This window comes from Pinus tabuliformis, chromosome 6 (assembly GCF_031772625.1).
Source record: "Pinus tabuliformis cultivar Carrire ecotype Pingquan chromosome 6, CPIR1, whole genome shotgun sequence".
Lineage (NCBI taxonomy): Eukaryota > Viridiplantae > Streptophyta > Pinopsida > Pinales > Pinaceae > Pinus > Pinus tabuliformis.
This window is the reverse complement of record NC_142292.1, coordinates 1,839,065,835-1,839,077,980: the sequence shown is the minus strand read 5'-3', so window position 1 is coordinate 1,839,077,980 and position 12,146 is coordinate 1,839,065,835. Positions and strand designations below refer to the sequence as shown.

Here is a 12,146-nt window from a genome sequence, read left to right as displayed (position 1 = left end):
TGCATCAAAACTTTTCAAAATCAGCATGAAAATCACTAACATTTTAAAAATAATGTTCATACTTGATACATAGGAAAATGTAAAGTTTCAAAAATATGCTTAAAAAAAAGTGTATTATGAATCAGCACTTTTCAAAATTGAATGATTTTTTGCTACCTCAAAAAAACGGTACACGGTACAGTTCTTGTTTGATAGTTTACATTATTCTTGGTACACTTTATTAGAGTGCATCCCTCATTAGCACACATGCCCATGGTGATTTAATCAGTTGATCACTATGGGCGGGCGGGGGGGAGAGGTAAGGAGGAGCTTATGATTTCATTTCAGCATTAACCTTTGTGTACACATGTTGAGGTTGATTTCATTGTTCAATAGAGAAATTAATCTATTTATCCAAAATAACATTAATACCTTAAGCACCCTACTTCATTGCTTTCCTTTTCACACTAAAAGAGGGTATTTGGAGTTGGTTGAAGCTTTCTAGTGGTACACCCCACCTTCTTAGGGCACAATTTCGAAGGCATATAATATTTTCTCTATTTCTTAAAGAGGCTGACACGCTTCTCTAGGATGCACTCCCTTGTGTTGGTTGGACTTCATTTCGAGATGGAATCTAAAAGAGTATTTTATTGATCATTTCTAACCACCTTAGCACATTCCCCCATGCCACACTTCATTTGAAAGTGTCTTATCATTTGTTCGTGGTTTAAGTAATTGCACAACACACTTTTCTAGGGTGCACCTTTCTTAGGCACACACTCATTTTTATTGCATGGATAATTTAGCTACACTAGACATCTTTTGACCTTGAAATGCATGCTCACCTCTTTGACTTGGCACATATTATTTTATTGGAGACAACTATGGAGGGATTTTATTGGCAAGCATGTTGCATACTTGCAGGTCAACATGTGTGGCTTTTGCATGTATATTACTTGGTCTCTTTCTATTCTTCTTAGAGGGTGCACATGTTGAAGGTTTCTTTCTATCAAACAGCGTACAATCTTTTTCCTATATGTAAAATTTCATTTCCTATCTCATCCTTGTGCTTAGTTGAAAACATTCTATCATTGGAGCAACCCACATCATCTTTGCATAAAGGTGTTGATAATGTTTTAATTACAGATTTACCTTTTAAAAGGCTCATATTTGGAGGTTGATGATGACTTTACTTCTACTTTCGGGTTTTACCATATCCTTTCTTATGGAGAACATCAACTACTTGACATCTTGCACCTTCATACATGGAGTTAGTTGTCTTGGGATTCGCACTTGTGGATAGGCTGCGTACATCTTATGGACCATTCACTATTTTTTTGGGTTGTTTTAGAGCACTCTCCTAGTAGGATTATTATCTTGTATATTCTCTCGTGCATCTTAGAGGGCACACTAGTAAATTTCTCATGAGTGGACAAAACATAGATGGACATTTTGCATGTTGACCTACATCTTCTGCCTATTTTCATCGTATACCCTCTCTCGAAGACTTTTAATGTAACTTTAACAAAGCATTTTGATGAGAATGAGTTGTCCTTGAAAGGATTTTGTCCACATCATGTGGCATTTTCAGCTATGCATTGAGGAGTAATCTAACTACTCCAATATTTTGCAATTTGTTTGACTTGTCATGGAGTTGGAAAGATAATGTTTTTTTATTATCTTGGAAAAAAACTCACTAAAGAGAAGCTCTCTCTCAAAAGTCATGGTTATTGGGATGTTGGGGAGTACACAATTCTCCTCTTGAACATCATTTGTACTTCACATGCTTGGAGACTAACGGAAGATTAGAGATAAATCATTTTTATGTAAGGCTTTCTTTTGTATAATTTGCTTTTAATGTGTGGATTCATATTTTAGGAAAACTTTGTATTGTTGATGTGAAGACCTTGTAATGAACCATGATTCATTAGGAGACTATAATGTGAGGATTTAACCCAAATTGTTGTTAACATTGATATCACATCACTTCATACCAAATTTTGAATAACATAGCTAGCTTTCCAAGGTCAAATTTTTGTAGTAGAAATCAACAAGCTAAGGCTGACTTGTTGCATGCTTAGTAGCCCTTATTGCCTTACATTTTCATGCACTTGCCATCTTCAATCTATAGTCCTTTGACTCCATTGCCCAAAAGTGTGATTAAGCACTTGCTCAAGGGATTTTCCTTCATTTATCTCTTCTAACACCACTCATTAATCCATTACACTACTACCATCCATTTCACTTAGCCTAACTCTTCATTAACCCATTTTATGTCTCCATTCCATAGCCTAGCAATCTTACCTTTCAAGGAAGCTCTCCTTGAGTTGGAGAAGAGCTAACCAAAAGAGGGAAAAAGAATAATTAAGGTGACAATGGGTAACCTTCCCTAATTACACCAAACTAATGCCCCAATACATGAGATTTTACATATATATAATAATCAATAATAAATACATGCAGTTGTCCATATATCCATTTGAAAAATTATAATCTTATAGTCCATCTTTTGTCATTTGATACATCTCTTGAAACTCTTTTCTCCACAAAGCGTCTAATGTGTCATTGTCTTTGTGAAAACAAAACAAAAACTATAAACAATACAAAATTATGTACCATGTCGTACTTATTCCTACAAGTGAAGTAAAAGAAAACTACACTCTAGAATTTGACATGTATGTCTTCAATGCGATTTTCCGGTCCAAGCATATAAATATGCCTTGGGATTCACACTTGTGGATAGGTTGCATACATCCTATGGACCTCTCACAATTTTTGTGGGTTGCTTTGCAGCATTTTCCTAAGAGAATTATTATCTTGTTTATTCTCTCGTGCATCTTGGCGAGCACACTTGTTAAGTTCTTGTGGGCCTTGAAGAACATCCTCATATTTTACATGCATTCATTCTTTGAGGACGAAATATAGATGGACATTTTGCATGTTGACCTACTTCTCCTGCCTGTTTTCATTGTATGCCCTTTCTTGAAGACTTTTAATGTAACTTCACTACTACATTTTGAGAATGAAGAGTTCTCATTGACAAGGTTTTGTTCACATGATGTGGCATATTCAACCATGCATTCAAGAAAAATCTAACTACAATATTTTACAATTTGTTTGACTTGTCATAGAATTAGAAAGATAATGAATTTTATTATAATGAACAAAAAAAAAAACTCACTAAAGAGAAGTTCTCCCTCCATAATGGTTGACAATTCTCCCCTTGAACATTATTTGTACTTTGCATGCTTGAAGACTAATGGACAATTAGAGATATATCACTTCTTTTTTCTTTTCTTTTTGAATAAGTTTAATCTATTAGTATACAAAAAGATTACATGGAGGCCTGGGCCTCAGAAGTTCTGGCCCGTGGTATGGGCATTCTAAAACAGCAGACATGATCAACATGTATCAGGCGATTCAACAAGAGAGTGTCGCCCTCATAGGGGAAACCGGCCATGAAGCTCCAACAGTTTATCAACCCACAGTAACTAAGAGAAGTTATGCATACAAAATTGTTCCCAGTCAAAAAACACAGCCGCCCGCAAAGGGGAAACTGGCGACTTGACAAGTTGTAAATCTAAAGGTAACCAAGCTGTGGCAGCGAGCGAGTAACAATGACTAACCTGGACTATCGTCCATCCAAAAACATGCAAAAATGGAGATTAGCCATTTAAGTACCTTGAGAGGAGGGGGGAGATTCGACCACGCGATATGCATAGGTGTAAGGGTCGTCCTCATCCTGCATATCATCTTTAGCACTGGAACAGCCTCGCTTGGTGTCGTCCTCGTCCTGCTTATCATCTATAGCACTGGAACAGCCTCGCTTGGTGTCGCCCGAACCAGCTTCAACTTTGAGATCCTGCGAGGTGCTGCACTCGACCGCTTTCCTTTTCTGACCACCTCTGGAGGGAGAGCTAGGCCTTTTAGCCTCCTTTTGCGCCAGATTAGTTCTCGGAAGCTCGGTACTCATTTCAGGGGGCTCCTCTTTAAAATCAATGGTAATGGTGGTTGTTATAGTCGACATGTTGAGCAAACAGGGGAAACGGAACTGGGCAGTATGCTGCTGACTGGGGATGAGACTGGAGATGCCTCTTGCAAGCTGAGAAATCTCGCGACCAGCTCGGAAGCCACGACCACTTCTTGTCTCAGGGTAACGACCCAACGAGGAGTCCAAGGGAGGAGACGAGGAGCTCGAAGAGGTGGAGGGAGGGTGGTGGGGAGGACAGCCACGGCTCGAGCCGCGACAACACCACATCCTCTATCGTAGACGAGGCAATGGATACAATTGAGAATGACTGAGCGAGACAAAGCAAGAAGCAGAGGGCGGGGAATGAACTGGTGGACCAGTGCAAAGCTCAGAAGGCAGAGAAAGGGCGCACGGATCAGGGAAAGAGTCGGAGTGAAACCAGAATCCCCGAGAGCAATGGGAGCTCTGCGTAACATGAAACCCCGGAATAAGGTCAATGCAACAGAAAATTGAATATCTGCACCCAATGTTGGTTCTGGAGCTGTGCTCTGAGACCGAGCAGCCAGAGCGCAGAGGCAACAAAGCAGGCGTGAAGCTTCCGGAAGAAGCCATATTGCTGAAGAACAGACGTGAGCATGGGCAACTGTGCTGCATAAATGCAGTGGGGCGGTTGGCAGGTTCGTCATTAATGCAGTTAATGAGGACGAGGACAAGAGGAAGGGTGGCGGTGGTAGAATCCCACGCGCATGCCCAAATCCTCTGCCACATATCATTCCCTCTGATCACCCGCATCCAGGGGAGATATATCGTTTTTATGTAAGGCTTTCTTTTATATAATTTACTTTTCATGTGTTGATTCCCATTGTAGGAAAACTTTGTATTGTTGATGTGAAAACCTTGTAATGAACCATGATTCATTGGGAGACTATAATGTGAGGATTTAGCCCAATATGTTGTTAGCATTGATATCACATCATCATCGTACCAACATTTTGAATAGCATAGCTAGCTTTGCAAGGTCAAATTTCTACAGTAGAAATCAACAAATTAAGGCTGACTCACAGCGTGCATAGTAGCCCTTATTGTCTTACATTTTCATGCACTTGTCATCTTCAATGTATACTCCTTTGACTCCATTTGCCCAAAGGTGTTATTAAGCACTTGGTTATTGGATTTCCTTTCATTTATCCCTTTTAACACCACTCATTATCCATTATACTACCACCATCCATTTCGCTTAGGCTTACTCTTCATTAACCCATTTTATATCTTTACTCCATAGCCTAGCAATCTTACTTTTCAAGGAAGCTCTCCTTGAGTTGGAAAAAAACCAATCAAAAGATAAAAGATAGAAAAAGAGTTCAACATGACAATGAGTAGCCTTTCTAAATTACACAAAACTAACCTCTTCATACTTGAGATTTTACATATAAAATAATAATCAATAATAAATACATGCACTTGTTCACATATCCATTCTAAAAAATTTAGTCTTATTCCATGTTTGATCATCTGATACATCTCTTGAAACTCTTTTCTACAAAAAGCGTCCATTGTATCAACGTCTTGGTGAAAACAAAACAAAAACTATAAACAGTACAAAATGAAGTCATAGAAAACTACACTTTAGAATTTGACACATACTATTCAATTGTGATTTTCTTGTGCAAATATATAGATATGTTCCTTGATCCTCACTTTCAGAAACTTTCAGGGGAATATTACATCCAGAAAATAAATGGATAACATTAAAGAAAAAGAAATCTTTTTTGCCTACACACTGATTAATAATGTTGGGTCATGACTAGATCGAGAAGAGTCTTAAATGGGTAGCATTAAAGAAAAATATTATTTTTGCCTACACTGATTAAAAATCTTGGGTTATGACTACATCAAGAACATAGGTCTAAGCACAATGAAGTAAAACCGAGCTTTACTAACTCCATTGAAGTAAAAAAAAAGTTGGGGAAGTAATTGCAAACTACTATATGCCCCCTATTTTATCACATTTTTGTCTGCCAGCAGTAAATAAGTGGCCTGAGATACCCCTGGTTTTGCGTGCACATAAACTATAGATACCGCCTATTGATGTCTAGAAGATCATTTTTTTAATACTAGCAATTTACCAATTTACCATCAAAATTGATTCTAGTATAAATCGTCCTGGCCTCAGCCAATAATCTTGAGTTTTCTATACTAAATCAATCTGAGCAGTCTCCACAAGCCCCTTTATTGGCCTATATCTCAGAATATAAAGATCATCCGCCACTAAGTTCACCATGTCTTCACCCCTGAAATGTCAAGATGCACAAACTTCAAATATAGAATATATAATCTATTCTAATCTCAATTTCAATACGTTGCTGCGTATAAATTTAAATAAATTTGAGAAATATTTCACAAATGATACATACTTATCATCCAGCTGAAAGGATCCAATTGGGCCCCTGCTCTTGCAGAAAACAAATGTGTCCAGTTGCGGTACAGGTACTACAGTCAAATCACAGATCAACATGTCATTGCTTGCTAACATTACAGCTTCATAAGAAGGGTTTATATAATCACAAATCAGCAATGACTTCAGAAGAAATACATGCAGCCAAGCATTAAACCAAGTTGTTGCATATCCCATTCTCACAGCACTAGCTTTCTTTAGATTATCAATTTAACTTATAAAAGCATACCCATGTCATTTTCTTCACTTGAAATGGCTTGCTTGATCATAGATTGGTAACCATGTGGCAATTTGCTTAAAACAGACTGTTCAAGATGCTTTTGCAAAGCATCTGTACATCTGCAATTAATAAAATTAGTCAACAACAGGCAGATAGAACACCATTCTCTAATAATATAGTGATCAAAGTGATTGACATCTCACAACCATTTATTCCAGTCCAGTGATATTTACGACGGAAATATTCAAACCACAAAATACTAGAAATGATTGAATTTATCTACTGCATACCAAAAAGCTCAATATGACCATGTGGATGTGGAATGAACTCATTCCGGGCTTCTTTACATGTCAACAAAATTCATTCTATTCTAACATATGGAAAGGACATGACAAATACATCATACATGAATGGACGCTGGCCAAGAAGCAAGACCTATATAAGAAAGCTAGACAAACTTTCCTAAAAACTACCAACTCTGGAAAGTCTTTTCTACGTATACCTAGACTCTAGAGTGATGCCATGGAAGGTCTAGTTCCTGAAAGCAAGGAACATAGTTCCAGATTTACAGGAAACGGAAGCTTTCTGCTCATATAATATGCACCATCATTGAGATTATTTTAGGTAATTACACAATAAGCACACATTAGGTTATCGGTTTTAAATAAATTTATAAGAATGCACATGCACAGGGAGCACCAATATTCCCACGGAAAAATAGGCTGGTGTCATAAGGAAGCAGTCAGAACCCAAATTCGGCTAGGGCTACAAAAAAAAGCTTGTGTCATCAGTACACACAACAAACTAACCTCCAACCCCTCATAATCAGAATTATATACCCTTTCAAAATCGGCTAGGGATACAATAAAAGCTTATGTGTCATCAGTACACAACAAACTAACCTCCAACCCCTCGTAATCAGAATTATATACCCTTTCAAGGACTTGTGGACAACTCAAGCGCTTATCTAAATATTACGGGTAGTATTCACAAGCATAGCCTACTGACAATTTTTAGGCCTAAGAAGAACTTACATGATTCATTCCTAACGAGAAAGCAGAACCACAACAATTTAGCTGAGCCTCAACATTTTTTCGTGGTAAACATATTATATTGGTATGTGCTTAAACTACAAAGGCCATAAATGATGTTGATCAAGGGTATCATTTACCCATTTAACAAGTCCTATAAGGGATCTAGCCTAACCCTCATGTCACTTGGGCAAACAAAAATGGTTATAATGTGACATGTTTTTATTGAAGGCACAATGATACTGTATCACAATTCCATAAAGTTCATGTGCAAAACTTAAAAATAAGCCACTATGAGATATGAAGACAAGTTACAACCTCAAATGTCACTAACAACAAACAAATCATAGCTCGTACTTTTAATGGTTTAACCAGATCTAAAAGTTTTAATAATTGAACAGCTTGAGTGGGCCTAATGATTAAGAGCATGTATTTCCTTTTAAAAAGTTATGGGTACAAATCAAAAGAGGGTATAGTATGTATGTCTTTGTACATTTTAGCAATGAAATGCCTTTGTACACAAATGTGGATCCCTTGTCCCAGAAATAAGGAGATCTCACACCAATTTGATATCTAGATTAGCCACGACCTAAGTAATTGGATTCGTTCTATAGGGTCCACGAATCTGAATCCGTCGTGTCCGACATGATTCACTTGAAATTCGTGTCCAAAAAACATGACACGTCGTGTCCTATTTTGACACATCGAATCCCCCAGCGTGTCACGATTTTTAGCAACGTGTCACGATTTTGGAAATCGTGTCCTGTTTTCCAAGACTCGTTAGGCAGAAAAGTGACCTGCGTGGGTATGAAAAGGCCGCATTTGGTCATTACAGCCACGCATATTTTCATTTGGCAAGCGTTTTTTGAGTTGTTGGCAAGTGGAGAAGGGTTTGGAGCAAGGAGTTAAGGGAGTAGAGCATTCGGCAAGGAGATTCAAGCACCAGGTAAGTGCATTTCAGCTCCATTTTTTTGCATTTCTTACAGCAGTTTGTATATGATTTTTTGTTTACAAATTTGTGCATGTTTTGTTCATTTCTTTTACAGTATTCATGGCTCAATCAAAGGCAGCAGTTAGGGGGCAAAGGAAGGGCAAGAATGTCATGGGTGGAGATGCCCCTCCTCCCCCAATATCATCAGAGTCTGCTGCAAGTAATGTTGAGGGAAGAGGAGGACCTAAAGACAATGATAAATATCCATTGTGGAAATATGTCACAAGAGAGGATGGGACAAACTCCAAGGGAAAGGGAGGAGGCAATGTGCAATGGAAATGCAGCTTTTGTCACATTTCTTTCAAAAGCACATATTACCGTGTGAAAGCACATTTGTTGGCTTTACCGGGTTGTGGGATTGGAGCTTGTAAAGTTGTTTCTTTACAAAAGAGAAAAGAATTGGAAAAAAAGTCCAATGTTGGTATGGAACATGTGGTTTCAAAATCAAGAAAACCCAAGAATGAAGACCCCCTTCCATTTTTGAGGAAAGCCACCACCAAATTTCCATTTGAGAGTTCTACTTCTACTGGGGGACAAACAGCAAAAAGAAGAGCACTTGGTCCAATGGACAAGATTTTCCAAAAAGAGAGACGGGAAGAGCTTGATCTCACCATTGCCTTCTTCTATCAAAACTTCATATCATTTAATGTTGCACGCTCACCTCTATTTATTGAGATGTGCCGAGCTCTAACTCAAGGGACTCCAGCAAGGTATGTGCCTCCTGGGTCAGAGAAGCTGAGAACCACATTGTTGACGAAGGCAAAAAAAGAGGTGCAAAAAATGCTTGAGCCTATTGTAGCATCATGGTCAACATCTGGGGTTAGCATTGTTTCTGATGGATGGACAGATCCAGCACGACACCCAATCATCAACTTCATGGTGTCTTCCTTGAGTAGTCCAGTTTTCATGAAAGCAGTGGATACACTTAGCAAATACAAGGATGCACAATTTATTGGTGAGTTATTTATTAAAGTTATTGAAGATGTAGGTGTTGATTCTTGTGTGCAAATCATTACAGATAATGCACCTGTTTGCAAGGCTACTGGCATGATTGTGGAAGCTAAATATCCACCAGTGTTTTGGACACCTTGCATTGTCCATTCATTTAACTTAGCACTGAAATCCATTGCTTCTGATGTGCTTTGGATTGGAAGCATTATTGAGGATGCAAGACATATCCGTAACTTTGTGCAAAATCATACAAATGCCCTCACTATCTACAAGGAGTACACCAATCTATCATTGTTGAAGATTGTTGATACACAGTTTGCCTCTTCATTCATGATGTTGAAGAGGTTGAGCGAGGTCAAGACCGCTCTTGGGGCCATGGTTATTTCTGAGTTTTGGTCTTTTTGGAGAAAGACAGATCAAGTAGCCTCTAAGAGAGTGAAGGACACAGTGCTAGATGATGCTTGGTGGGAGAGGGTAGATCTAATTATTCAGATCATGGACCCTATCATTTCTTTGCTTCGATTTGCAGATACAGACAAACCCATCCTAGGAGAGGTTTATGAGGGATGGGATTCCATGATTGAATCTGTGAGGAGCATTATTCTACAGAGTGAGTGCCCCAAGTATGAGACATCACCAGAGGCCTTTTGTGATACTATACAGAATATTCTTGTCAGCATATGGGACAAGAATTGTACACCTTTACATTGTTTGGTTCACTCATTGAACCCCAAATACTACAGCCATGAGTGGCTGAATGGTGGACCTTCCCGCAGATTCCCTCCTCACATGGATGGTGAAATCTCACAGGGGAGGAAAGAGGCATTCAGGCAGATTTTTCAGGATAGTGCATTGCTTGCTGAGGTGGAGGATGCCTTTGCAGAGTTTTCCACTGGCAGTGGTTGATTTGGAGGCTATGATGTGATTAGAGACAGGGGGGCTAAGAAGCCCTATTCTTGGTGGGCAAATCATGGGGCAACAAGCCCTCCTCTTCAGCAGTTAGCCATGAGGCTCCTCTCTCAAGTGACTTCATCCTCTTGTTGTGAGAGGAATTGGAGCACATATGGGAATTTGTATAGTGTGAAGAGCTTGAACAGTCCAGGGCAAAGACAATGGTATATGTGCACACCAACCTTCGTCTTATTTACAGGCAGAGGGAAGAGTGGTTGAGGGGAAAGACAAAGATGTGGGATGTCTTTCCTGATGATATGGGTCTAGACACCAGTGTTGAGTTGGCATTGGCCAACATGGATCTCAATGATCCAGTGCTAGAGCCTATTAGATTTGACGACTTAGAAGGGCCATCCTCCACACCAGCAGATGCAGAGGCGACTATGGATACAGGGAAGGAGGAGGATGCAGAGGAGAGCAGTGGGGACCATGATGATGAGGACATTAATGCTGATGATGAGGATTGATGCCTTGAGGCTTGTATACCTGTAGTTGTTTTATATTTTCTATTTCTATTTGCCATTGGCATTACACCAGCACTACCTATGTAACACATTTTGATTTGATGACTTAATGAGAAAACTACAGTTGTCAGTGTGTTTATCTTACTATCTTGTAGTTGTAAGTTGTCTTTCAGTTATGAATTATGAATCATGATTTATGTGACCAGTACCACTGACATGTATTTGAATTTTGTATGTAGTATGCATGCTATAGATGAAAATCTATGTTTGAAATCAATAAATTTGTATCATTAATTAAAATTTGTGTAAGAAATATCTAATTTTTAATATATATATATATATATAATAATAAAATAATATATAATGAATCCTACGTGTCCTGTTCCGGGGGGTCAATGTGTCCAAATCCGACACCACGAATCACGAATCCTACGAATCCCGAATGCCCGTGTCAAGTGACTTAGGCCACGACCTTAAAACTAGATTATTATTACCATTATTATAAATTAATTTGAATATAATCTAAAAACATGAAAACATATTAAAACATCCTCAGGAAATGTTGCTGTTTTTCTGATAAAATTTCCACCTAACATTGGGTACTTGTCCAAGCCAAAGTAAGCAAGATTGGAAAACAAATCGAGGTAGGATTGGGCCACAATCTATCCGCAAAATGAAAAGGAAAGAGATCAAAGTAAGCAAGATTGGAAAACAAATCGAGGTAGGATTGGGCCACAATCTATCCGCAAAATGAAAAGGAAAGAGATTATAATTTCTTAAATACGCCCCTTCGAGACACCATTCACCACCTTCGGTAACCCTTCAATGGCTATCATTTGTTCACTTCACATGTAATGGGAATTTGAAAATTTAGTGAATTCTCAGTGTTAAAAGGCCTTGAGGTGATTCTGGAGGTATATGAATTAAGAATTTCCTAAATCTCTCTTTATCTGGGCTTCCTGCCCACTTCAACACATATTCATGTCACATGAACCTATTGCTCAACTTTCTAGAGCTGCACAAAAGCTAGCATCTGGGCAATGCTTTCTTTAGATAGTTCGCATGAAAAACTGGATGCATTTCAAAAACTTTAACATTTCAATGGCTATCATTTGTTCACTTCACATGTAATGG

At 38.5% G+C, this 12,146-nt stretch overlaps 1 protein-coding gene across 1 annotated transcript in view; it reads right to left on the bottom strand.

Moving 5' to 3' along the window:
- Window positions 1-5,865: 5,865 nt before the first annotated feature.
- Window positions 5,866-12,146, bottom strand: part of LOC149266359 (DNA replication complex GINS protein SLD5-like) — a 44,210-nt gene continuing 37,929 nt past the window's right edge. The window contains exons 4-6 of the mRNA XM_089430439.1: window positions 6,634-6,743; window positions 6,364-6,439; window positions 5,866-6,240 (exon numbers count right to left, since the gene is read on the bottom strand). Of these exons, the coding sequence (XP_089286565.1) occupies window positions 6,141-6,240; window positions 6,364-6,439; window positions 6,634-6,743 (286 nt within the window). The 3' untranslated portion in view covers window positions 5,866-6,140. The remainder of the gene's footprint in view (window positions 6,241-6,363; window positions 6,440-6,633; window positions 6,744-12,146) is intronic.